General features: G+C 49.1%; 7 protein-coding genes across 7 annotated transcripts; 2 read left to right on the top strand and 5 right to left on the bottom strand.

The window, feature by feature from the left end:
* Positions 1 to 747: 747 nt before the first annotated feature.
* On the bottom strand, positions 748 to 1,277 carry PtA15_7A86 (uncharacterized protein; the record flags this gene model as incomplete). Its single annotated transcript, XM_053171481.1, has 2 exons — positions 748 to 1,112; positions 1,196 to 1,277. The coding sequence occupies 2 exons, from the start codon at positions 1,275 to 1,277 to the stop codon at positions 748 to 750; spliced, it is 447 nt and encodes a 148-aa protein (XP_053021915.1).
* Positions 1,278 to 1,864: 587 nt separating this feature from the next.
* PtA15_7A87 (uncharacterized protein) lies at positions 1,865 to 3,123 on the top strand (the record flags this gene model as incomplete). The annotated part of the gene is made up of 2 exons (XM_053171482.1): positions 1,865 to 2,982; positions 3,069 to 3,123. The coding sequence occupies 2 exons, from the start codon at positions 1,865 to 1,867 to the stop codon at positions 3,121 to 3,123; spliced, it is 1,173 nt and encodes a 390-aa protein (XP_053021916.1).
* A 4,116-nt stretch (positions 3,124 to 7,239) lies between these two features.
* Positions 7,240 to 9,212, bottom strand: PtA15_7A88 (uncharacterized protein; the record flags this gene model as incomplete). Its single annotated transcript, XM_053171483.1, has 4 exons — positions 7,240 to 7,457; positions 7,536 to 8,790; positions 8,891 to 9,025; positions 9,129 to 9,212. 4 exons carry the CDS (start codon positions 9,210 to 9,212, stop codon positions 7,240 to 7,242), a joined length of 1,692 nt encoding a protein of 563 aa, XP_053021917.1.
* A 3,774-nt stretch (positions 9,213 to 12,986) lies between these two features.
* PtA15_7A89 (uncharacterized protein) lies at positions 12,987 to 14,642 on the top strand (the record flags this gene model as incomplete). The annotated part of the gene is made up of 4 exons (XM_053171484.1): positions 12,987 to 13,360; positions 13,430 to 13,623; positions 13,702 to 13,980; positions 14,140 to 14,642. The coding sequence occupies 4 exons, from the start codon at positions 12,987 to 12,989 to the stop codon at positions 14,640 to 14,642; spliced, it is 1,350 nt and encodes a 449-aa protein (XP_053021918.1).
* Positions 14,643 to 18,760: 4,118 nt separating this feature from the next.
* Positions 18,761 to 21,870, bottom strand: PtA15_7A90 (uncharacterized protein; the record flags this gene model as incomplete). Its single annotated transcript, XM_053171486.1, has 3 exons — positions 18,761 to 20,586; positions 20,670 to 21,213; positions 21,496 to 21,870. The coding sequence occupies 3 exons, from the start codon at positions 21,868 to 21,870 to the stop codon at positions 18,761 to 18,763; spliced, it is 2,745 nt and encodes a 914-aa protein (XP_053021919.1).
* Positions 21,871 to 23,952: 2,082 nt separating this feature from the next.
* Positions 23,953 to 25,166, bottom strand: PtA15_7A91 (uncharacterized protein; the record flags this gene model as incomplete). Its single annotated transcript, XM_053171487.1, has 4 exons — positions 23,953 to 24,198; positions 24,286 to 24,405; positions 24,488 to 25,046; positions 25,120 to 25,166. The coding sequence occupies 4 exons, from the start codon at positions 25,164 to 25,166 to the stop codon at positions 23,953 to 23,955; spliced, it is 972 nt and encodes a 323-aa protein (XP_053021920.1).
* A 1,028-nt stretch (positions 25,167 to 26,194) lies between these two features.
* Positions 26,195 to 26,488, bottom strand: PtA15_7A92 (uncharacterized protein; the record flags this gene model as incomplete). The annotated part of the gene is made up of 1 exon (XM_053171488.1): positions 26,195 to 26,488. One exon carries the CDS (start codon positions 26,486 to 26,488, stop codon positions 26,195 to 26,197), a length of 294 nt encoding a protein of 97 aa, XP_053021921.1.
* Positions 26,489 to 27,290: the final 802 nt, after the last annotated feature.

Below are 27,290 nucleotides of genomic sequence, written 5' to 3' on the forward strand. Positions count from 1 at the left end.
GCTTATTTTGTCTTTCATTGAGTGGTTCTTCTTTTCGTCGTTTTATAATCATATATTCAATTAGAGAAACTTGGCTTGAACAAAAAAAAAAATGCACATTGTCCTTGGAAGCAGCCCTCGGTCTCCACATCTCTGCTCTTTCTCTCCCCTCAACTTATGTATAGTTCCTTTCGTTCGGTGGGATCTTTGAAGCCAATAATCTAGATCGTGATTTGTTTGTAATTGAAGAAGGTTCATCAACTAAGCACATGTTTGCACTTCCACCTGATCACTTTCCTCTCGACAAAAAAAAAGGATGGCAACTCAGATATCTCCACTCGGATCCATTTCTTGAGCCAGAACGTCCAGCAGGCCACAAGCAAGGCGGTGGAGCGCATGTAGCGGCGGCGGAAATGCTGAGGATTGAGTGTTGTGATCATATTTATGCCCACAGCCACTGGGCTCGATTTGTGTGGAGGTAGGTTTGTAATTCTGCACGCTGGATGATGATCATCTGCCCCTTATCTGTGCAAGCATCCGGGTCCCCCCGCCGGCCCGGCTGGTCGGATGTGCAGAGCACTGTGTCTTCCCCACATTCCCTTCTAGGCTCGCTAAGCTATATTCTGGGTGTATACAGCTAATTTTCTGCTTGTAGATATGTACATTTCTTCTTCTCTGGAATGATGGACTGATTGCAGGGTTTATCTGGATATCTTCTGCAATTTGAGAGGGTTTGATGAGCGCCACAGGAAGGGTTATCTGCTTGGTTTAGGGCTGTTTGTGCCGGGGCTTTAAGGGAGTGCGGCCAGCCGAGGAGGCCTGGCTGTTATTGAGATAGCCAGATGAGTCCTCGCTCCCAGCCGTTGCCGAGTCCTCTGGATAGTTTTGGATGAGACTGGTACAGCAGCGTGTTGCTGTGGTTCTGGTGAGATGCTTGTCTCCGCTGGATTTGTTGATCGGGATATCTGGATGATGATGCTGATGATCTTTCCCATGGGACTGGGCTCCGTCCATGGCGATGGTGGGCTCCCAGCTGGCTCGGTTACTGTTCTTCGCAGGTTGGGATGGCACCCAGAGAGCAGCCAGCCGAGTTGCGAAGCCAGTGGCTGCTGAAAGAGTACTCCCGATGAGACCTGGCCGCGGAAACAGCCTGTTATAAGCCTGGACCAGCAGGCAGAGCAGGACCCACCAGCCCTGCAAACCATATTAGACCGACTTCGATTGTGGCCGCCTCCTCGACTCGATTGATTTGTGATTATATTCCCGAGCAGAGTTAGATTGCCAACAAACTCTTCCATCCCCCCCCCAACCCATCCCACCCCCCATCCTCCAGCGCTTTGAGCTTTCCCCTACAACCAGAGCAGGTGCGCAACACTTTTCTTCTTCGCACACACTCTTCCTTCCTCCCGAACGGCCCCCTAGTCCATGCGCACAGACACTGCTGAATATCGCAGTGCACCAAGCATGAAAGAGAGAAGAGCCTGAGCCCGAGCCGCGGACCATGCCCTGCTCCATCTTGCAAGTTGTCATTGAGATCACTATCCGGCGTCCCCCCCGAGCCTCTTTCTCATGACGTCCTCAGCAGCAACAAGTGTCTTTTCTTTCCTGTCAGCTCTGTTCTGGCAGGCTGGGCCTGGCTCGGACCTTGGCACCCGTCATCCCCTGCCGCCAATAGAGATAACTGGATCGCCCGCTATCTGGCTAGCGCCCGACAGACTGCCTGTCTGTCTCCAGCTTCCTCGATCGGCCCCGCTTTGTCACAATTTCCTCCTCAATAAATACGTACACGCTGGGCTGGGAAACGGCTTCCTGACTGCCCCACTCTTCGCCATTCATTTTCCTTCCTTACAGCTTCCCTATCCGTCCAGCAGTATCCCCAGTTCCCATGGCGATCTCCAGCACCTTCTCGTCTCTTCGCTCCACAAAACGCCCGGCGGCCTCATCCACAATCCAAAACCAGGCGGGCGGACCGGCCCAGACGGCACCTCCAACAACCCAAGCAGACCTGGACAAAGACACACTCAGCATCATGGCCTTCACTGAGAGCTCCCAGGCGAAAAAACTTGACAAGAAGAACAAGCTCAGGTTCTTCAGACGGCTCTCCACTCGATTTAGCAGCAAACAGAACTCAGCAGCACCCCCGATCGACCCCACCCTCACTGCCAGCTCAGATCCGACTCCGAACCTCAGCAAGAGTCGCTCGAATGACCCCACCGTGGCCCGCGCCTCGCCCGGATCCGACCTGTCGCTCCAGATCCCCTTCGAGAGCTTCCCGAAGACGAGCCCGAGCCTGAGCTGCGACGAGACCGGCTCGCTGTACCGGGCGGAAGAAGCCGGAGGACTGAGTGTGGCCGCCCCAGGCTCGCTCAAGTCGCCCTCGCGCGCCTCGCGGTCGTTCTGGAAGCGGCTCAGCCTCTCCCCGAGCCTGCTGCTGCATGCGGACGACGAGCAGCTGGCGGGCGGTGCGGGGGCGGTGCCGCCGGCGACGGAGATGGCCAGCAGCAGACTGGCGAGCCCGGTCGAGGACCTCAGCGTGTCTTCCGACGGCCATCCGAGTAGCATCATGTCCTCCGAGCTCTCCTCCACGCCCTCCTCGGCCAACGAGACCGCCGACACCTCCCTAGCTTCGGCCTACGAGGCCGAGACCGAGGAATGCGGACTCGCTGGGATCGGCGTCCGGGACCGCAGAAGCATCTGTCTCTACTCCCTGCCCATCCGCCCCAGCCTCGCCCCCAAGCCCCTCCTCCATCCCGCCATGCGCTATGCACCCTCCTCTTCCTCCCCCCTCTCCTCCGCCAGACTCGCCCCCCCGTCGCCCGCCGACGACCACTCTCTCAGACCACTCTCCGCACAGTCTTGCAGCCCGAGTAGGCCCATATCCAGTCTGGCCCAGAACGATCGTCGGATGAGCTTCGGCCACCTCAACCTCGTCCCTAACCAGACCACCGTCGACACCGAGACCCTCATGCGCATCCTCCGCGGCCCGTCCTCTTACCCCGACGAGTTCAGTCTCTCTCTCTCTCTCTCTCTCTGTCCTCCCCCCATTCCTTTGAGGCTGACCGTCACTCTGCTTTTTTGGCTTTTGGTAGGACTCTGCCCCGTCCCGACAGTCGCAGAGACTCGATCTATGTTCCTTGCGTCTAATGCTCCGTCTATCAGCCACCCTCTCAATCCTATCATTATCATCATCCTCCGCAGCGCCATGGGCTCCTTACCTCTCATCCATTGATCTTTTCTTGCTCCCCCCTCCCATCCTGGCCTTCTTCTCCCTTTCTCTTCCGCCGTCCCCGAGGCTCGCTTTTTTTTTGGGCTCGCGTTTTTTTGCTGCTCTTGTCTTTGTCCGGCCGCTCTCCGGACACCACAAGAGCGTCCCACAGTACCTTCTTCTAGTTGTTGTTGTCGCTTTCTTTTTGAAGTTGTTTTATCACCCACGTGACTGCCCCCTTAGATTTCTTCTTTTCCACCCTTTTGTTATCTGCAAAAACACATCCATACACACAAATACATTGGTTTTTTTTCTTAATAGGTACAGACTACATCCTTTTACATGGTGTTTCTTTTTTACATATTATATATATATACATACATTATCACATTGAAATAAATCATTATATATAGCATTCATATCACACAAGAATACAAGTCCAATCACTGTTCAGTGTTTGTTCCCTTATGTATGTGGTCCCTCTTCCTAATCAAGTTGTCTTTGTTGGCATCTATCAGCCATTGCGCATCCACACATGCACCCTTGTTCTTGTCCTTTTGGTCTTGTTCTTGCACTTCTTTTTGGTCAGCTTTTCTCCGCCATGTAATTCAGAGATATATATATTTTAAATACTTTGAGATCAGGGAGAGGTAAAGAGAGAAAGGACAAGCTTGTTGGGGTCACTGTTTCCTGTATCAGTGGTCTTGATGTTCTTGAACAGTGAACATCTTCTCAAAGCTGTTTTCATACTTGGCTATCTGCTAGCTTAACAAAGCCTCTCGGGCGGAGGGTCTGGGGGACCCCGCCCGGAGGGCCCTCCGCAGGAGAGGCTTATGAGTTATGTCTTGATTTAAGCAGGAGCAGAAAGGATCTGCTGCACTAAAAATCCCAACCAATATAGAAAAACTGAATACACAGAGTTGTAGGTTCTGTTCTTGCAAGGAATTTGAACCACTTATCTATCTTGTAGCCAGAAAAACAACTCCTGGAGTCCCAAACAAGTGGAGCCTCATTTGGAAGACTTGTGCATTTTTGATCTTTTGAAAAGGTCAACAGATTGAGATAGAAAAAATCTGAGTAGACCAAATTGTAGAGAAAGAAAAGCAGCATAGGGTACAGATAGGGCATATTGGTGGAGAGGCTGGGGGAGGAGCTATAAAAATTTTAAAAACCTCTCAGCCAAATGAACTTTCTGCTCCCGCGTAAAATTTGGGATAATGCACAAGTCCCTCCCTGCGGGAGGGGCGGCTTCGCCGCCAGCCACAGCGCTCCCACCAGGGGGGACTTGTGTTAAGTTAGGCTATCTGATTGTGTTGTTTTCTGCTTGTTTGTCCGCTTGTATGAATGAATATCAAGGGCAAAAAGAAAGAATAGCAAAGAAACCACAGTTTTGTAAGGATATTTGCACAACAGATACAAGTTTGGCAGCATGTTCTAATGCTCACAGCTGTTGAGGGTAACCGAGTTGATATGATGACTAAGCAAGAGAAATGGCAGTGAGATGGGTAAGAATGTAGTCCAAGCACATGGTCCATAAAAGCACAATGGTCAGTTAGTGAAGTAGAAAGCTTGAAAAGGTGGCACAGGATTGAGGCCAGCTTGTGGGTCAGTGGAGTAGACCAAGTTTTCACATATTACACTCCAGTTAGAATTTTAATTTAGAAGCTCTTGTGGCCAATACACTAATATCAAATTGTAGTGCATACTCAACTATAATTACAGCTACAAAATATGTTGAAACAATTGCATGGTTACCCCTGTGAATTACACCTAATTAGCTGCAGTGGTCAGCAAATTAGCTGTAATTGGTGGAGCTTAGTGGCCTGATATTATAGCTAAAGCTAACAGCCTGGAAGCTTTACAGCTTTCACATTTAACTTTGAGAGGAGCTAATCTAATTTAGTGTAATATGTGTGGTATTGAGTAGACTTGACAAAAGCAGTGACCAAAGTTTGCATTGTTTTGTAATCCAGTTCTGTTCTTTCAAGCCTGTTGGACACAAACCACCATTCAGGTCTGAAAAAAAACTCTGTCCTAATTCAACACTCGTCAAAACATAAACAAAGATGACTGCATACAGGAATCAATGTGGAGCCAATGGCAAGAGGTCCAATTTGCAAACACTGATCTGCCTCAGATAGGTATAATCCCACACTTCATAGGTCACATTTACCTTCTTTATTTCTTATATTCTACCCCAGAGGTTTGAGAAAAGACAGCATTTTTGATTTGAAGAATTTTTCATTCAATCATCCTCTTCCTGAAATTACATCGTCAACACATCAATGGTTTAAGTTTGCAGGTTCTCATTCAATCAATATATTGGAATGCATGGTTTCAAATTTCTCACATTATCAACCTTCCTTTTTTCAGAACCCCAAGCCCTGGATTAGAAGCTTGTAATTTGAGGTGGGGAAAAGGTGTCTCAGAACAGGCAAGACATTTTAGGACCAATGCAGAATACTGGCTTGGATTAGCCAGCACCATTGGCTATATTTTCTTACATATTGTAATTTTGGTTCTATGGTTATCAAGCAATTTTAGGAGGTGGCAAAGTGTTTGCCTGACCTCTTTTGTGTGACCTGTCAAATGGAAAAAGGAACAGTGAGGCTATGTACATCACCAAATAGAGAAAAAATATGTAATTGGTGGCACAGGAGGATGGTATATAGAGTGTATAATAACACAGTCTTTCAAGCCTCTGGAGAATAAAATAGTCAAAAAAGGAGAAAAAAGAACTTATCAGAGACATGAGGTAGTCAAGGTAAGTGGGGGAAATAGAACAGGAAGAAGTGGGGTGAGAAGAAGGTCCAAGAAAGAGTCAAGGTAGAACATAAAAAAGAAGGTGGAAAGGAAGTATGCATAATATCTGAAAATCTCATGTTCCTGTATTTATTCTGATAAAGGGTACAACAAAGGATGGTGGTCCTGGTAAGGATAAAGGCCAATGAGAAATAGAAAAGCAAAAGACCTTCCTCAAAATTAAATGGAGAGAGGAGGTAATGGTCAATATTTTGAGCTATGAACACAACAGAGATAGCAGAGCTCTGAATCTCAAGTCCAATTTCTCAGTGATTTTTTATTCAAGAAAATGGTGCAAGATCTAGTAGCTATAATCCTCAAGGTGCAATTTAAAGTGCTGCAAAAGCATAGCTAATTTGGTCCCACTTTTGCTAGTGCTAACACTATTCTACATGCAGAAGAGTGGCTTCCCAAAAGCACCACTTTATGAAGCAAAGGCTAGCTCTTGAATTGTTGGTTGAGACAGGATTTTGAACTCTCTTTGTTGTTAGACCTGGTGAGGGCTAAACACTGTTTGCCAAGTGCTTGTACAACTATGAGAGCAAAAAAGCACTTACACCAACCCTTTGCCAAGGTTGACACAGAAGGGCTGGGAGTGGCACTGTAATATTTTGGAGAGATTCAACAACAAGGCATTCACATTGTTGGATGATTTTTCTTCAGGAAGCCTGATTGCTATTTGAAATAAGGTACCTGCATGTTCAAGAGGGTGTGGTACTGTATTTAATAGTCAGGTCCTGCTTTCAATTTGACAGTTGAATGATATCGCCAAGACAAATTGGTTGAATTCACTAAAGAAAGAGAATCAGGATTGATGCTGGTGGCAAAGTAAATACATTTGTTAAACTGAATCAAAATTGAGAGAATATAGTAGCCAAGCATCTCAAAGATTGCAGACTGGTATCTTCTTGACAAAGATTATTTTTGAGTGTATGCATGGATGAACAGGGGGGTAAATGCAATTATGAAAGATATCAACATAACAAATCCCTTTTGCAATGTTGTAAGATACCAAGATAACAAATCCCTTTTACAATGTTATCCACATGCAGCCTTGTAAAAATGAACCTATGAAATGATCCAGATAGCCAAAAACAATTCAAGAGGAAGATTCTTTGAGTTTTGAAATTGAATACAGCACAGACACTCCAATTTCTTGTTTTGCTTTTCAAAAAGCCAAAAATTTGAAATCACAGACTACAAGTTACAGCTCTTTCTCTGGTGGATAGATACGAAGGGAACAGGATAAGTATTCATATCTTGTTTGGGGTGAGTTTGCCAGACTTATTGTGTAGTACAGTTTCACCCTTCTTGCCGAAACCAGTGGGTGAAGGGGAAGAGATCACATTCAATTCACAGAAATTATATGCGTAGCCTTCCAACTCTCGATCGTCATCTGACTCGAGTTGGACACTGGAACAGTCCGAATCATTTTCATCGTCTGCTAAACTACCATGATCTACTTCCCAATCTAAAATAAAGTTGAATCAGGCACAGTAATCAGTAACCGAAGTAGGTTGAAGGCTAGATGAAATTTGTTGATGCTTACTAAACGCTTCTCGGGTCATCGAACCTCCCCCGGGTTCATTTTGAGTGTTGATCGTAAAATGTGAGAATTCCATCAATTCGGACTGTGATTGGATGGATCTTTCCTCGGGAATAGATGCGCCTAGCAGTTTGTTATCATAACTTGGTACCACGCTCGAATAAATTGATGAAACCGGCGAGGTAGCCCTTGTCAACGAAGAAAGAGTAGAATCCCATACGCTGGATTGGATGCCGCACGAATTGATACTCGAAATCGATTTCTCCAGGTCGGAATTCAAGTCATTCGACTTGTAGGGACTTTCCCAGTGGGTTATCCGCTCAGCTCCATTCGCAGTAGTGAGTTGACTCCCAGTTTCATCACTAAAGAGGTGAAAGTAGTCGTAACTGAAATGAGCCCCAGATTCGGATTCCGACGTCAGAGGCATACTAGTTAATCGATTTTTGGAAAACGCATGTACAATGGGCTCTCGATCCATACAGCTGTGCGGCTCAGGTTGGATCTTCGGGTCGTTTTCGTTCGCTTGGAAAACTTCGCTTTGACTAAGAGCACTGATACTTATCGGTTCTTTGAGTGGCTGGGACTGCTTGCCCACCTGATTGGTGGGCTGAGGAGCATATTCTATTTCGCTGATCGAGATCTCATCATCGAAGCGTAAATTCCGATAATGGTTCTCGCTATAGGCTAGCACATTTTGGCTCGCCATTTCGGAGCTGACAAAGACATCCGAACGCTTGTAGAACAGGGCACACGGTGCAACTTCCTTAGCTTTCACCTTACGAGGCCCTAGAAATTGGATAGAATCTTCTTCCGAAGAGGTGAGGGTATCTTCGGCGAGGGGTGTAAAGCCTATGAGACGACAATGCCTCGCATGGCATTTATTGGCTTTGCTCGAGGGGTGTGGCGGGATGACCTTCCCAGAGCTACTAGGCCTAACGGGCCCCGTGTTATCGGTAGGGGAGTTCACCGGGGTGAAGCGAAGCTCAAGAGGCAGTCGACGAGCCTGACAGCTATGTCGGGTGTTGCTATCCACCGGAAGGTCGCGCAAGGGCGGCTCACCGGTCCTTTTCCTAGGCAAGCCGTTGTCCGCACCGAAAGGCTCGACTTCGCTTGACGTGCCGTCTGAGCGGGGTGATGAATTTTCATCTTGGTGCCCCGCGTGTGCCACCAAGCATAGGTACTGGTAGGCGGAGGCCTCACGATGTTTTGAAACTGCCGGCTCCACAACGATGGGCGTCATCTCTCTAGTCGCGTAAGACTAGGAGGACGAGTCAGTCAAGCAATCTGTGATACAATTGATAGTCTAATCCCATTTTCCACACATTCGATCTTCATCTATTTGTGGTGAATGCACTCACATTGGCAATGCTTGCTCTTGGGTTTGATTTCGAAATAAACTGGCTAGGGTCCTCGTAAAACAGCAGAACTAGTGAAAACCCAGCCGTCCTCGGAAAGCTCAACTCAATAAAGTTCAAGAGGCTGAAAAGTGGACACTACGGTAGAGGCGGCAAAAACTTCGCGGATTCTTTCGCTATTCCTTGAGGCACAGTATCTATTAAAGCAGTGCGTGGAATGCTCGGATTGGGGGAAACTGACTTTCGGGGGGTAACTTGGATGTGAGAAATTAATCGAGACTATATGCATCAAGATTTGTGCGCAAGCGCAATGGATGTCCCCCATCAGACCGACAAGGCGGAGAAGGATATTTATACTGATGGACAACTTTTGTATGCAGTTATATTTTATGGACTGCTGGATGAATCTGCCCTGGTATGGATATGTTTGTATGTACGGCGGAATACGTGCGCTGATCACGTCTCTGTAAAGGCATCATTTTCCTGCCTGTTACTTGTGTTAAAAGCTGTGGATAATGGTTGATTTACATGGTTCGCCAGGTGCTTTCAGGTGACAAGTATCAGCGTTGAGTCGGGAAGTCTATAAAGAAGATGTCTCTATATAAATATCTCATACAAAAATACGTATTTCTCAACATGATTTCCATCCTCAAACAGCGGTCGGAACAGCGTTGTGGAGATTACCTGCGTGATTGAATCGTTCAGACAAAGGATGCGGGTGCCTGTCATGAGCGGAGGCTATTAGGGTCGGCGAGACACGAAGAGTCCAGAGTGTCCAACTACCATAGGGTTCCGCGATGATGTCGATCTGCCCTTGGAAAACCCCAAGCAAATCGAATGAATATCTATTAACGAACCTTGGGGCGGTTTCTGCCGGTTTCCATAGACAAGCTGACCGGACCAACCGGCACATATGAATTTGATCGGCATATATTTAATTACTGCCACTGGTACCATCAGGTTTCTTGAGGTTCACGTCCTGCACACAAAGTATATCGTATGAAGTCATGTCAAGAGCCATAATTTCCCAATTCAAAACATGCCCTTATCCATGTGTTGCTCGGAACCACTGACCATGCCCCGCAATCCAGAACACGGGCGATGCCGGAGGCATGATACTTTTACTCAAAATCAAGGTGCTTCAAGTTTCATCTTCAAAGGTATGCCTGGGCCGCGTAACCTTTGGATGGCAAAGTGCCCTCGATTTTTTGACTTAAGCTAACTCCAAGGGAGGAATCTAGCGAGCTGCAGATTTTTCCACCTGCAAATTCGTCTGCTCAGATGTACGGGCATGATTCGTAGAACAAGCCATAAGTGCCCCAGAGTTGCAACACTCTGCTTCTAGCTAGGGCTAACAGCAATCCTAATATTTATTGGGAATATACTTTCAACAGAGATTCACATAAGGGGGCGTAACATCTATGCATTCAGGAAGCATCACCCCGTCTCTGCTTAATCCCCGACGTCCTGTGAGATCTGATCAACGTATCCTTGTTTCTGATTTTGCTCCTCAATTGGGCCGGAGCTTGAGCGATTTTCCCCTTTAATCACATAAAACCCATATGCAAATTATACACCGAGAAAGCGGCATATGACTTCATAAATGTGGATATTTTTTATGTAGGTGTGATACGTAGCGTGCCCCGAAACATCTTACCTCCAAACTCGCACCTAAATTTTATGACAACACAGGTTATGGCAAATTGACAAAAGGATGTGGAAGTCACCCGTCATCAATCCATGCTCCCATTGTGGCGAATTGAATTGCACGCGGGATAACTTGATGGGCTGAGCCTGACCTTCAGCGATTGGAAAGAATTGCAGTGGCAGTTTGAATTTGCTGATTGAATTGGTCTTAATAGTTGATGATAGCGGGGATGGCTCCTGAGTGATGTGCAATAGGCACTATAATTGTGAAATGAAGATCATCATGATCATTTTCAATTTGGCACAGGCAGCCAGGAAGGCTGTTGCCACGGGGCTGTGTATGGCAGAATGGGGGAGATTAAACTGGGGCTGTGCCCAACAACCCCATAACTATAGCATCACATTCACTCTTGATGTCCAACCAACAAGAAAACACAACAAGTAACTAAATACAACACACCTGCTTCATCTGCTTCATCATCTGTCTGAGAAATCATGCATTTTGATGAACTTGCTCATGCCCCATCAAATTCAAATCAATCCCTCAGTATGATGGAGACAGATGGGGACACCTGGTCAACTGAGATGCATCAAGGACACCAGGGCATATCCTTCATAAATAATGGAGGACTTCCCAAGAATAAAACAGAGATGCTTTGATCAAGAATCACAACAGTGAGGCTAAAAACTCCATGTGGAATCTCATTTCAAATCAAAGCTTTTACCCACATGTTGTGTGTAAAAAAACTTGGATTGCATAATGTCAATGACATTGGGTTAGATCCTATTAATTTGAAAAAAGTTGGCTAAAGCAAGGTGCAAGTACAACTTCCAAACAAATTTCAACAGTTTGACTCTTGCAAACTTGAAACCTCAAATCACTATAGACTCAAATTTAGTCCTAAGTGGCTCAGGATGGCTGCAGGATTGAGCAAAAAATAATCACAACCAGTTCAAACAAATATAAGGATTAGAGGATTAAGGTTTGTGATATATTGGATAAATTTAATTAATATGGAGTGGCAAGCTGTGGCAAGCCAAAAGTGTCATTGGTTTGAACTCATACATCCCATTCAAGAAAAATTATTTTTTCAACAATAATTACATTCTACTCCGCGTCTTTCGGCGGGCACCGGCGCGGGAGGCAAACGAGTTCCGGAATTGTAACTTAATCAGGACCAGCACCACATCAGTTCTCCCTGGTGGACTCACTTGGGTGACATTCTCTTCTTGGCCGAGAAAGCGGAGCAGCTGCCAATGGAGATGATGCACCCAGTGAAGGTACTGCAACCGACGGAGGGAGTGCTGTAGTGGTTGAAGAGATAAGTGCCATGGAGAAATCATAATGATTATTGGCCGATGTCAATCATGCGATCTTTTGGATGGGCATAACATTGTTGCACAATCAAGCCCAGAGATGAACATATGCTTTCCTGATTCTCATCAGGAAGGCAATTCTTGCCTCAGGCTGAGCCTGTGCTCACGATCCTATGATGAGGTGCCGGATTCGACTTGGGCGAGTGACGCGGGGTTGGTTGGTGGACAGGGCCGGCGCAACTCGGAAAACCCAAGATGTGCCAGCGCGGGCAGTTTTCAGTCTTGGTTAGAATCTCAATCGCAGTGTCACGGCACGTACTTCTCCAGTGCTATTCAAGCTCACAGGGGGGATGTGAGTGCAGCCATCGACCGGCGTGGATTCGAATAACGCCCGGGTGCGGCAGGCTACCTTTCCTAGACCGCTAACGCAGAGTGCCCACTGCCGGTTAGCCCTGCCACCACCTGACAGCCAATCCGCCTGCCCGGTCCCAGAATAAAGGAACGTGGCTAGTCCATAAAGGAATATGCCTCCAGTTGTGCTGGTGTTACGGCGCCTGAAGTCACTAGGAACGCTCTTCCCCGGCCTATTCCTAAGAATCAAGGAACACGTCTAGTGCATCAAGGAACACGCCTACAGTTTTGCTAATGTTGGGGGACCTGAAGTCAGCACGCTCTTCCCCGGCCTATATCTACAGGGCAGCTCCCCTGGTAATTGGATGCTCATCCCCTCACCGTCCTCTAAAATTACCCCGGATACTCTTCTCTCTCGATTACTTATTACTCACTTATCCTTCCAACATTGAAAGCCCCTACTCTGTCACTTGTTTAGCTTTCCTATCCCTGATCTGTAGCAATTTGAGCTATCTCCTCTGCCGCTTGACTCTACTCCTCGAGAGCCCAATAACCTTTTTCTCCTTCGTCGAGCACAACCTTCGCTAACCACCACCAACTCACTAACACCTGCCATCCAGTTAAAACCAAAGCTTCTTTGTGGCGAAATAAGTTGTTCTACCTGCGATCCTCATTAAAACGCACCACCTTGCCCACTCTACTAGTCCTCGACTCTTAGGCACATCAATCCTTACCGTCACTCCTTCCCCATCCACACTAGTTAGCTTCTATCCACTTCTCACCGATGGAGAACCCCCAAAATTCTACAAGTCCAACCCAGACTTCGGCCTCTCCAAAACCTTTGTCTATGCCAATGGGCACCCCCGCCGTGCCTTCCAGCCAAGCTGCTACTCCTACTACCACGACCTCCATGGCTACCCAATCCAGCCTGCCCAAATCTGTTGAACCCGTGGTCCCGGCATTTGTTCAACCTGATCTTGACAGTCGGCCTGTCTCGCCATTGGCTCAACCTACTTCCGCTCCTGTACCGCAAGTCAAGAAGAGTCCTTCGCCAAGCACCAATGTCCAACCATCGGTCAATACCACAGTCGTTACTCCAAGCACACCAGTCACCAAGACCGTCGCTCCTCACCCTGCCTCCAAGCAACACATGTCTGCGTAAGTCGAATTGGTTCAAAAATTTTTAATGCCATTCTTACTAATTAACCTTTTTCATCGTTCGGGCAGTGATATTACTAGCCTCAACACTACTGCCCAAAACAAAATTCCATTTGGAGCAAGCTCAAATTCTAGCCAGCCTGAGAAGTCTGGGGAACTTGAACTACCCCAGCCCGTGATGTATATCATTATCGCAGGCATCGCTTTGGCTGTGTTTTTGGCAGGATTTTTCATCTGGTCGTGTGTTCAAAAGCGCAAAAGAAGTAAGTCCTTTTCATTTTTATCCTTCTCTGATACGCCATAGCACTATACTAACCAACACAATAATTCCTCTCGCGTAGACCGTACCCGCAAGATATCATTTACGATGTCTCAAGCTTCTGAAAAAGAATGGGGCACTACTAAGGAGATGGCTGAAGGAATGGAAAACGTTTACCGACACTCAATAATCACGTACGACCCCAAGGCGCAGTCGAAGCTTCTCTATGAAGACCTGGACTTCGGCCCTCTCATCACCTCTCAAATTTCAAGCCAAAAAGAACTGAATCAATACAAGAAAGACACGATCGTCTGTCTGACTGATGTGTATGGAAGCACTAAGGGATGGAATGGCTCAGAATGTGCGTAGTTTCAGGCTACATTGCTTCACTACCCACATCCCCTCCTCAGCTCGTGGCAAATTTTCTTCCGAAGGCTGCTCGGACCAATTTATCTGAGCAGTTTATAATGTTGGCAGTGTTTTATTGCAGCTAAACTAATCCTTGATTTTACATCCCTAGTTGACTACTTGATGACCTCACCAAGTCAATTCGCCCCAGTGAGTGCCCCTCCGGGCTTCATACGAACCAGTCCCGAACATATAGCTTCGCTACCCAAGGCACTGCTCACCGGGAACCATCTAACGGGTACGGGTCACCAACAGACGGTCCCAGGTTTCCGCCCTTACGCGTCGCCATCAGGCCGATTGTTGGTCCAACCGCTCTCTTCCATCAAGATGAGCCCGGCTGAAGCCTCCAATGAGCTCCAAAAGATCGTCAACGCTCAAAGAAACTACGAGGACTCGTTCGACAATACCTTCGACTCTCCACAACTCTCGGGAACCTACGATGATACTCCCATTCAAACCAACCCTGAACATTTTCCTGTCCTTTTGGGAAGCTTCCCTGCTGCGCGTAAACTATCTTCCGCCTTTTTACCCGGGGCCGATAAGAGCTTGCCTAAAGAAGCCATTCAACTTCCCCTCCCCAGGTATAATTTGAAAGAGACCTCTACTCGAAATTAAACCCTCCTTTACAGCGTGTTTTGTCGTTCTAACCAAATTAATAGTGGTTGTCCTAATGTCTTGAATAATTATTTTGTCTCATTTTGAATTATTGTTTGTTGGATCTTGATTTGTTTAATGTTGTCTCCGCGTTGTCTTGATTTGTGCCTGATACAAAAAAAAACAAAAAAAGTAGTGTAGTAAATGCGTAATCCAACCTTACTTCTTCATCTTGCAAGTTTCCGACTCGTCCAAGTCTGGAAACCTTTATGCATTCTGCGGTGGTGTCCGTCTGCCGATGAGGCGATCTGCAGCTGGAGAGCTTGTACTCTGATCCACTACTCAAAAAGTGAGCCCCAACGGGTGCCTGCAAGGACCTCCGAATGGCACCTCGCCGCCATTGACCTAATGCGCGTTTCCGAACTTACAAAGCCGGACCAGTCGGAGCACTGCGAGCCGAGCTTAAGAAATCCTCCCTGATCCCTGACCGGAGGTCGCCCTTTGCGCGAGGCGCTTCGCGTGTTTGTCCTAGTGGCGCAAGTGGGTCGGGTCACCCGGTATATTGTGACCGGGGACCCGTCGGGCTTAGGGTCGGATTATTGCCGAGTCGTGGCCCGACCCGAAGTAATGGAGGTTTTGGCCCAAGCCCGGCCCGGTTTCATCCTAGCTTTGCCCCATTTGCTCCCTCAAAGTCGCACCAGGTCGCACCACTACGGCCAGTGGGCCAAAAGTCAACCCTCCCCCTGCCTGTTGGTTGGGTAAACCGTCAATTTACCCCTTCCAAAGGTGCGTTGGCCGCATTCCCTTCAGAGGTCTTTTGGTGGCCTTTTTACCTCTCCAAGTGCAATGAGGCGGACTTCTTCTTGAAAGAAAAACACCTGGATCCCCCTGCACCCAGATCTTGTATCCCACAATTTGGCTTACAGCCATTCCAAAAAAGCTTGGCTTTGTTGGAAGGAATTTCCACCCAAACTTTGTATTGGATTTGCCAATAATCACTGGCAAGGTTGGACATATGTATATTCATGCCCACCTCATTCTTATATGCAGGGTGCATATACAGCAGCCAGATGCCCTCAATCATCTTGTTCCTTTCATTTTTTCCTAATTCTGAGTTCAGAATCAAGCGATTTGGCTGATTCTACCCTGAATGACATTCTGATCCTGTTTGCAAGGTTGGATGGTGCTGGTCCCAGCAGCTGGCGTGTTTTTTTTTTGCTACCGAACGTCTTGATTGGTGGGATCCTGCAAGCGACTGCGCTCGCAGGTCAGGATATCATGTGTCCAACCTTGATGTTGGATGCACATACATTGGCAAATACAGAAGGAATTTCCAGCGGAAATTCCTTCCAAAGAAGCCAAGCTTTTTTGGAATGGCTGTAATATCCCATTTGGGAGAATGTTTTTACCAGAAAAAAAAAAGAAGAAGGAAAATCAACAGCATCCAATTTTCTATATTGGAGGACTTCCCTTTGATTTACACGGCTGTGTAAAGTCAGATTTGGCACTTGTAAAGCCAGATTTTTACACCCTGGTTTTACACACACTTTTCAGCGGCTAGATCAAACCAGAACATCCCTCTCAATGGCCGGTACAGACCGGTCATCAAGAGTACACAACCCTCCCGATAGCTGGTCTGTACCGGCCATCCAGAGTACACAACCCTCTTGATGCCCGGTACAGACCAATCGTTGAGGGGACTCAACCCTCTCGATGCCCCGTACAGACTGGCCATCAAGAGTACGCAACCTTGATGCCCGGTCTGTGCCGGTCATCAAGAGGATTCAACCCTCTTGATACCCGGTCTATACCGGCCATTGAGAGGATTCAACCCTCTCAATGCCCGGTATAGACCAGCCATTGAGAGTACGCAACCCCCTAGATGCCCGGTCGGGACCGGCCATTGAGAGTACACAACCCTCTTGATGGCCGGTATAGACCAGTCATTGCTGTCAGATTCTGGGAAACGGAGTTGGCCGCTTTCTCTCCTGTAAGTCTCCTTTGGGTCAAGCGGTGCTGTTGTCTTAACCAGCCATTTCCCAAGTTGACCATGTATTATCTTAAAAACCCTTACCGTAGCCTTGGAAAGCAATGTTTCAGCCTCTAACCCTGACTCCTGGTCAGGTGCGGCACCTGTAGTTCCAGAACCCTGAACGAGTCAGTGAGAATGGAGCACTGATTTGTTGGGACCCACAACCAGTCAGTACACTGACCTGTGACTACAAATAGAGGACTATCCCCGCCAAAAGCTGATCAGTCCATCATCCCCTTTTTGCGCTTGCTCACCCGCTCATCCACACAGTTTTCCAACACCTTTTCCTGCAATCTTCACAAGTAAAAGCTCAATCTACAAAAACATTTCACACTCCTAATCTTGTCTCGCCTGCTTAGGCCCAATCCTGTCTTTGCCAAACTTTAACCTAATATCGTCATCAGACCTATCCTGTCCTTTCCTAATTCTCACTCTCGCTATCTTCACGCTATCTCAAATCATTTCACACCTTTTTTATAGTCATCAAATATCTTGTCCGGCCACCTTAATCTTGTCTTGCAGCTACTCAACCAAGATCCCATTGGCCGCACTATTCTTCTCTCACACCAACTTCTCTTTGATCGTACCCTTGCTCTTAGGTAAGAGCAAAAGATTGTTTTCCCTCATCTGTCTTTCTCTTTAACGGTCAATGATCTGACCTGAATGAAAATACTCTTAGTTCTGCTTAATCTCACAATTGCAAGGACATAGCCCACTTGATGACCGGCCTGTACCTTGAGAGGACACATCCCTCTCGATGGACGGTACAGACCGGCCATCAAGAGAGAGGGCACCACCCTCTGGCAGATCTGTGCCGGTCACCGAGAGGACACAACCTTCTCGATGGCCGGTACAGACCGGTCATCGAGGGGGTACATCTGTACCGGCCATCGAGAGGCTTGAGTCCTCTCGATGACCGGCGTTGCGTCCTCTTGATGTCCTACCCACCGGTCATCAAGAGGCATGTGTCCTCTTGATGACTGGTAGAGGGGACACATCTGTACCGGGCATTGAGAGGACACTGTACCCTCTCAATGACCGGTCCGTACCGGGCATCGAGAGGGGTCTGTACTCTTGATGACCGGTCTGTACCGGCTATCGAGAGGGATGTGTCCTCTCGAGGGACAGGCCGGTCATCGAGTGATCGATGAGCGGTCTATACCGGCCATCGAGAGGGTTGTGTACTCTCGATGACCGGTCTCAACCGGGCATCTAGAGGGTTGCGTACTCTCGATGGCCGGTCTATACCGGGCATCGAGAGGGTTGAATCCTCTTGATGGCCGGTCTATACCGGATATCTAGAGGGTTGTAAATCTGGCAGGTATTCTGGCATCTCAAGCCTGCGGAAAAGCTTCTAAAGCTAAAAATTACAAGGTGAGTCAGATCTGGCTTTACAAGTGCCAGATCTGACTTTACACGGCCGTGTAAATCAAAGGGAAGTCCTCCATTCTACATATACACTGCAGATCTAAGCTTTCACCTCCCACTTTGTGACTGTTTTCACTTTTGTGTTAAAGAACAAAAACTAGGAATAGAAACCTTATTTTTTAGACAAGAAATGATTTTCATGTGTGCTTCTGTGTGCATGTTTTCATTCATAGCTTGGAATTATAGATATATACAGCAACTATCTTTTCAAGTCATGAATAATAAGAAGTGTTTTTGGTCATTTTTTCTCGTGTTTTTTTTCAAAAAAAAAAAAAAAGGAAAAGGTAACTGGATACACATGGAGCAGAAGACAAAGACCTGAGAGAAGTTTTCTTGTGTGAAGTGGAAGTGAGTTTTAAAAGAAACAAGAGAGGGAGAGACGAAGAAAGGGAGAAGAAAAAGTTAATTTAGAAAGAGAAATAATGCACAAAGATTAACACTTGACTATTAACAACACACAAAAACTGAAGACACTAAACGGGAAACGGGAAACGGAAGAGAGAGGGGGAGAGAAAAAGGTCTAAGAGAGAAAAAGACGACGGGGGGATGAAAATGGTGGGCTAAGAAAGGAGGGCAGCTTTGAGCGGAGAGAAAAACAAAAGTATGACGTTGAGGAAGGGGAGAGGACGAGAGAAGGGCGCCTTAGGGCTAAGAAGAAGAAGAAGAAGAAGGAGGCGGATCAGGAATCAAGATCTGACGATGACTGGTCTTCATCTTCAAGACGAAGGTCTGCGGATGCCGTGCCAGACAGCGGATCAAAAGCAAGGGAGGCTGCCTCTGTGGAAGCTTGAGGAATCGGGGGGCTAGCGAGGACCAAGGAGTCGTCTCGGCCCTGGAAGAGAAACTCGTCCTCGCTAGGCTGTTGCTGGTCCTGCAGGAGCGGAGGAGCGTCGGGCTCGTCTCCCGCAGCAGAAGGCGAAGAAGGGGAGGGGGCGGCGTCGAAGCGGGGCCCGTCGGTGTGGTCGGCGACCCGGAGTCTGGGCTTGCCTCTAATCCAGCCAGCGCCGCCGAACTGAGTCTTGCGGATCTCGTTCTTGACTTCCTTCGGGTCTTCCTCGTCGTCGTCTACGGTCGCGGGGCTTTTCTGTCGGGAAGGCTCGGGTGTGGTGGGGGAGACGACGGATAGAGACGAGGGGTGGGCCGCTGGGGCGACAGGGCTGGGGGAGAGCTTAGGCCTGCGGCCCTCCCGGATCGTCCCGTCCTGGTCGATCACCGGACTGCCTGCTAATCTGGCCCCGCCGAAGAACCCGCCGACCTGGATCTCCTCGACCCGGTCGAACTTGCCCCAGCCGGCCAGTCTGCCCAGCGCGATCTTCTTCTGATGGCCGTCCCCCGGGCTGCTCCCCGTCGTCGTCTTTGTCTTCGTCTGGCTATCGTCGACCGTCGAGAGCGCATTCGAGCTCGCTGATGAGCCCGCCTTCTCGGAGACCACAACCGAGTGGCCTTCCGGCTGAATCTCTGAGGCCCCCGATGCTGGCCGGCCCGCCCGGATCTGCTGGGCAGGCTCATAGACGAGCGGGATCAGCCCGTCGTCCCACGTCTTGGCCCGGCCGAGCAGGATCAGTGAGGTTTCGAGGAACCATTCGCTGCGCTTGAGGTAGTGGACAACAACCGTACCGCCATGAGGAAGATTGAGGAAACGTGCCTCGCGGAGCCGGATCTCCTCCGGGTCGAAGCGCAGCGTGGGCGAGGGGACAAACTTCGCAGGGGACGTTGTTGTGACGGTCGAGTTCTTCTGGCTTTCCGTTTCCGAGTCCTCCCGGGCCGAACCCTCAGCCGTCATACCCTGGCGAATCTTGTCCTTCAACGGCGACTCCGGGAGATCTTCCATCGCGGGCATCTTGGCCATCAGCTCGTTCGGAGGCCGGCCGAACTTGAGCGAGGGCTCTTCGTAGTGATCCCTAACGGGTGGTGTGTACTCTCCCGGGCGAGGGGAGGAGAAGGAGGAAGCTTTGATGGAGGCCGGGCCGCCGATGAGCGAGCTTTTTAACAGTCGCTCGTCGCCCGATTCGAACACAACTTTGTCCAGCGGCACCATGTCTTCGGCAGATGTCGGCCGCTTCCAATCCGTCTTCGTAAACCGACCGCCTCCCTCGACCAGCGCCTCAACTTCTTCTTCCATTGTCATCATGCTCTTGGGTGCCACATAGCGCTCCTTCCACTTGTTGACGGTGCTGTATGATTGGGCCCGACCTGCGCCACGGGCTTCGATTTCGGCCTCCGACAGGCCCACCCTGCCCTCAGCCCGCACTCGTTTAACCTCATCTGGAAACAGAAAGCCGTGTGCATAGGTCGTCCCCGCTTTGGGGTGATCATAAATCCAACACCGTTCGGTGACCCAGTTGATTTGGCTGGCGTTAGGATGGATTCGCATCCATTTGGCTACTTTCTTGTCCTCTGCGCCAGTCACATGATCCAGTACTTTCGGAGAACTGGCCACGTAGCGGACCAAATCCGCTGACAGCGCATAACATTCTCCGCCCATGAACAGATTTCGGATCAAATCTGATGGAGGTGGACGATTTAGTAACGGTGCTGGGGGGGGGGGGGGGGGGGGGGACAGCGAGAGAGAATTACGAGTAGCTTACAGCCCCAATAGGTCATTGTACGTGGTGCGACACGGAGATGCCTCTCGAGTTCACTGAGGACGATAAACGAGTCGTCGTCGGCCTTGACGATAAAGTCGGCCTTCTTGAAACCGACACCGACGTTGACGGTTTCGATGGGGTCGGGGGACCTGACCCCGCCGATGCCGTTGACCCCCGTCTTGGGTTTGGGCTCGTGCAGCGGGTGGAAGTAGACGGGGATGGTGGCGTTCTGGCTGGCCCAGTTGAGGAAGGCGTACGTCTTGCCGCGGTTCATGTTTTCTTGGATTTCGAGTACGACGATATCGTTGTAGGTCTCCATCTCGAGTGCGACCCGGCGGACGTGCTGGATCCTGGGACGGCCGAGGATGAACTTGAGCTGGACGTTGTGGGCGATCTGGCCGGTGTTGGGGTCGATGGGGCGGGAGTGGCGGGCATAGGTTGATCTGATGAGGTGGCGGCGTTCGTAGGCCGAGTCGACGGAGAAGACGCCGACGAAGACGTTGACAGGCTCGAGGGAGTCGGCCAGCTCGTGGGGGAACTCACGCTGCTCTTGGCAGTAGGTCCGCCAGGGGAGGGGTTCCTTGTCGGTGTCGAGGTAGTGGATGAGGAAGATGGTGAGGGAGACGGCAAAGGAGACGAAGAGGAGGAGGGCGAGGAGGATGCCGAGGGGGAGGCGGGGGCCGGAGAGTTTCCTGAGCGAGCGGAGGGAGAGGCCGCAGCTGGCGAGCCACCTCATCCACCGCCTGCGCTGGGTGGTGGAGGCGGTGGGTCGCCTGGTGGGGAGAGCGTATTTGGCAGCGGGGGTATTATGGTCGATGTCCTTGACGGCAAACTGGTCGAGCGAGGAGGGGGCGGAGTGCAGGGATGTGGAGGAGGCGGAGGAGGTGGCTGAGAGGGCATGGATGGAGTCCTTGCGCTTGGCGCGGCGGGAGGCGGAGAAGGGGTTGGAGATCTTCTGCCTGCGCTTGAGGATGCGTGTTGTTTCGAGGTGGTCGTCGAGCAGGCCGGAGGATTCCTCGGAGGAGCTGAAGCCGTATCGTTCGTCGTAGTCTTCGACGACGAGCGAGTTCCTGGGGCCTGAGGAGGGTGCCAGCGAGTGTTCCTCGTCCTCGTCGTCGCCGTCGTCGGGGGCGTGCTGGGGGTGCTGCTCGGCGGGCGGCAGGTGGATGATGGTCGCTTCTGGGGGGAGGTGGCGGTTCATGGTGGGTTGTTGGGAAGAAACGGTCAACAGCCCGCGGCCCGGCGGAGGCTGGGCCTGCTCCCACCTGTCACCCAGCCGCGACAGCCCCGCGACAGCCCCGCGACACCCCCGGACAGCACAGCACAGCACAGCACATCACATCACATCACATCACATCACATCACATCACCACATCACTCCACGCGCGACGGATCACTCACGATCAGCATGAAGAGCTCCTCCATCCCGGCGCCACTCGGCTCGGCTTGACTCGCCAAACACCCGACGGACCGAGCTGCGGCCAAACCCAGGCAAAGAGTTAATGGCCGGCCAAGAACCCAACCCACTTGCATCCTGAAACACAGCCAGGGGAGCACGGCTAAGAGGCCCATACACCTTCATAAAAGCTTCAAGTGCAGCGCTAAACACAGCATAATCTGACTGCAGCTGGATTTTGGAATCTCTTGGAAGATGGTGCATGCCAAATTAGCACAGAGGTGCTGAGCTATCAGTATTGTGAAAAGAGCACTCTCCTAAACGGCCTTGTGCAGTGGCTGGTAGGGTGAAGAAGTTGCTCTAATGTATCAATCTGGTTCTTTTTGGTAAGTCTACATTTAGGGCATCCTACTGGAAGATGGTGGCTTCAAGGTTCATTCAAGCCTTAAGGGACCTTGTTAGCCAGCAAAGGAGAAGAAACCAGTGCTGTGAGAGCTCTTCACCAGGCTATGATTATACTAAGAAGATCTGAAACATTATTGAAATAGAAACTGGTGCATCTGCACAAGATTTATGGCAGTATCAAATATAGTCAATTTAAAATTTTAATTGAAGATGTTCTAGAAAGGTCACTCACGGAAAAACCCATTGATGGTAGTGTAGCTCTGCTAAGCTATGCTAATCTACTGACTGAAATTAGTTTAGCATTTGAAATTGGGTTCCTTGTGTGAGAGCCTCAAAAAAACCTCCCAGTTGGCCAAATTTGTCCCCCCCCCAAATCATCAACCATCCCCAAACACATGATCCCCACTGTTGAAATGGCCTGCTCCTCCTCTTGAATTTGATGGCAGACACAAGTTCACAACCTGATTGGATTTGTTTCATGATGAGCTGGAGCATGGTTTAAAAAAGATGGTTGCTTTCTGAGACTCTTTTCACCTGATGTAAGCAAAACTGCAGTATTTCACTGCCACTTTGAATATATACTCTTACAGTTTTTTGTAAGGAGCCATGTCAATATGGTTCCTTTTCCTCTGCACTTTAATTTTGAAAACTTCAAACAGATGGATCAAGCCTTATATTGGCAGTTCTGAGGCCCAAATTACATCAGGAGAAACACATCCCAGAGTACTTCTAAGCCCTCAACAGGTCAATGGGTGATTTTCAAATATGCAAAAGTGAATGCCCAAGACAGCTGTGAGTTCCCAAAGCTCTGATCATCAGACCATATACATTACAGGGTTTTCCAGGTTATAAACTGCACTGTGAGACAGAGAGCCTCATGGGGGGCCCGCACTGTGCGTGGATAGATGTCTTTTTAAATCTGGACAGGTCATGGCAAGTGCAAGTCTGGCATGATATGTGACAAGTATGACTGACTGTTCATGGCATGTTTTTGTATGCGGCGAAGGAGGGCGGGGAAGCAAGGCGCTGCCTCCTCTGAAGATGCGACCGGACCTGTTCATCTTCTAGATTGCCCATTGAGGCTCTGTGCTGCCTGGTGGTAGCTTCCTTATCAGTTTGACAGATGGCGTGCTTCTGGTCTTGTTGGGACCATAAATACCTCGTGGCCTGTGAGCGCCATCTGTAGGAGTTTCCTCAGCTCCTGATCTCTGTCTTGACTCAGAAATACAGAGGCTTTTCCCCGTTTTCTTATCAGGCTCATCCCACTTCTATTTAATCCCGACCCAATACGTGCAAATGGACCAGCCAAACTCGTTCTAATAGGCTTGGGCCACCTCAATCTTTCCTGCTACCATCGATGATTGCATGGCATGCTCTGCGCATGGACCTTTCTGGTCAACCACAGCAGATCGGTTGCCTTTTTTTTGAGAGAGTCACTTTGCCAGAGTGAGCCGCTGCTCTACCGAGCTCCCAAAGGGAGAATCAAGAGGTGGGAGTAGAGGCTTGAATCCAATCAAAATGTCGATGGACTAGACGGTTGACCATCTGTTCCTCGATCTCATGACCCGCAGGGTCATCGTTCTTGATCGGCTCGATCGTCCCGTTCCGGTCGATCATCAACACCGAGGTCTTCCGGGTATGGAGTTCGTTGGCGATCACGAGATGGTGTCCGTACCTGCTTAGGGCGCCTTTCGCTTTCGGAACCAGGAGGCTCGAATCGGTTTCCAGCTGTTGTTCCACCCACATTATCTGGCTTCTCAGTACCGCCCCGCCCCAAGGGTGTAGAAAGCTTGGAGAGAGAGAGAAGACACTGACTTTGAATGAGACTATGAATGCTTGGTTGGACCATTCGTTTGTCACATCTTTCAGCACTTTGGGTACCGCATCCATCTCGATCACTAATGAACCTTTGCCACTTTGGATCTTGTGTTCAGACTGTGCAGAGGAAAGCAAAGGAGGGAGATAATGGTGAGATCGGGGGCCAAGAAAGAATGGGATATGTAGCATACATACATACCAGTTTTTGTTGAGGGATAAAGAAGTCAGAGACGGCTGCGGCAAGATAGAGCATAGCCCTTCTCCCTATTCCCAACGAAGGTTTGCCGAGGACTTTGGCAACTGCTCGGAGGAGGTAGAGGTACTCGTTGACGGTCACGAAGGAGATCGTGTGGCGCAAGTTGTGCTGGTGGACCAGCTGATGGGCCTGTAAGATCGAGAGCATTGCCGGGCGATGCTGTGGGGGGATGGAGATCGTAGGCTGGTCTGCATGATGATCGGCCCCGGGTGGGCTGCTGATTGAGAGATGGCTATGACGCGGGTCGGCTAGATGGGGCGATAGGAGCGGGAAGAGCGGCTGATCGGCTGGCCGAGAGGGATCGGGGCTGGGTGCTTGGGGGGAGGGTTGGATGGCGAGTAGGTCTAGGAATGGGTTGGTCGAGTGTGGGTAGTGTCGACTGAAGGGCTCGAGTGAATGGGAGCGATGGAGGAAGATGACCGCGTATTGGTTCGTCCTGAGGAACGCCTCGGCCGACGCTGAACCTCGAGTACCAGCCGAGAAGTTATCCAAGAACCTGACACTGTTCGAAGTAAGATGTCGATTATCAGTCTCTGGTGATTCGAGGGGGGAGGCTTTGGTCTTGTTACTCACACGTTGTGTTCCAATGGGACGGTCGTTCCGCCACTCTTGATATCAACATCGACAACAGAAGATGGAACAAATCAGGCCGCTGGTTTTAAGCAGACACATAGGACTATCCTCCGCTTAGGATGGTTGCAACCAATGACGATGTGACTGAGGCTGCTGTAATGCTAATTTAACAGGACGGCCTGGCTCCGAGCTCAGACATCCCAAAATTTGAGTACTGTTATACCATATGGGAGTACACCAACTGAGACAGATCATCCAGAAATGATGTCAATCCATCACAAGGTAAGCTCTCTACCAAAATCATCAGCTAGTCTATTAAAATTTCCCTCCAATGATGATTGGAGGCATTTGGCTGTAGTCTGGTCTGGTTCTCATGAAGCTCATTGGTGCTTTACTCAAAAAAATCCACTTGGCCCTTCATTTGATCCTTGTCCAGCTCTGACGAAAAACATTCCGCTACCTTTTTACCGCCTCTGAACCTACCTCATCCCAGTCACTCATTCAATAGACCCCCCATTATGATTGTCAAACTGACTAAACTGTGATCTCTTCCAACCTTTCCAGATAGGAACCTACTGCTGCATTTGAAGTGTATTGAATTGCCTGCCATACTTGTTGTAATCCCAAGTTAAACTGCACTGATCAACATGTAAAGCAGTTTTTTATTGTATTCCCTTCCCACACAGTCCCCAATTATAAACAACAATTGGGACTTGATTAAAAATAATCAAAACCAAATTGAAATTCACTCTTAACTATTTTTTAGTTAAAGAAATTTTGAACATCTGCATTTTGCTTTAATTTTGTATTATAACTAAGGCAATCTCGGTGAGTTTATCACATTTTAGTTTGAGAAAAGCAGTCACCAACATTAATTGGTTCACTGTTTGGGGCTAAAAGTTTAGACCCTGTGAGTTTGTGGGCTAAATCCAGATCAATAGATTTGTTGGAAATGCACCTGCCAAGCCCAGATTGAAAACAACAACTTCAAACAAGTCTTCCCTCATGCAGAAGGGGGGCGAGTTGGCTGGGGATTGATCATGCTGCTCCAAGGTTGACTCAACAAGGAAGGCAGCTTCACAGAGTTGGTGGGGGTTTTGGGTGGGAGGCTGTATGGTTCAGACTTGGAAGGTCAGTGTGGCCAAAGGCTTCCAGGACCATCTTGATGATTTTCCAGATGTTGGAGTTGGGCATCTCCTGCATCAGAAAGACAGCTGCTAGGTCGAAATCCACCTGGTGAACCAGGCACTTCAAGTGCAAATCGACCATTGTCTTTGTCAATTGTTGGGTCAGGGCCTTGGTATTCTTCAGCGTGAAATCACTGCCCCTCCAGTTGTAGTCCCCTTCTTTTGATTCTGGGGTGGGGTCCATCTTGCTATAGAAACGAAGGGTGGTCAGACTGATGGGCTGATTGTTGGAATGAATGGGGGGGTTGAATGATAGGACGGACAGACAGACGGACAAACAGATGGGCATATCATATATCTCGACGTCTCTTGGTCTGTGTCTTTTTCTCATAGAGGAGTGAAGAGCTTGGCTTTACAAATGATACCAGAATACAGACAAAAAAACTTATCTTGCTCCTCCCATTTATAAAAACAGATCAATAGATTCATCCAACCTGTCCATCTGTCCTACCCATCTGTTAGTCCGTCTGTCTGTCCGTCCTATCATTCAACCCCCTGTCCATTCCAACATTCAGCCTGTCAGTCTGACCACCCTTTCTATAGCAAGATAGACCCCACCCCAGAATCAAAAGAAGGGGACTACAACTGGAGGGGCAGTGATTTCACGCTGAAGAATACCAAGGCCCTGACCCAACAATTGACAAAGACAATGGTTGATTTGCACTTGAAGTGCCTGGTTCAACAGGTGGATTTCGACCTAGCAGCTGTCTTTCTGATGCAGGAGATGCCCAACTCCAACATCTGGAAAATCATCAAGATGGTCCTGGGAGCCTTTGGCTGCACTGACCAACCTTCCAAGTCTGAACCATACAGCCTCCCACCCAAGACCCCCTACCACCACCAACTCTGTGAAGCTGCCCTCCTGATCAGCAGGCTTCACAGGCCCAAGCAATAATCCAACGATGGTTCCATACTAAATGCCACAAAATTTGCGAGTCAAGAAACATAAGCGGTGACAATTACAAGAAATTGAAGGATCAAAAAAC

The sequence above is a fragment of the Puccinia triticina genome, chromosome 7A, assembly GCF_026914185.1.
Source record: "Puccinia triticina chromosome 7A, complete sequence".
Taxonomy (NCBI): Eukaryota; Fungi; Basidiomycota; class Pucciniomycetes; order Pucciniales; family Pucciniaceae; genus Puccinia; species Puccinia triticina.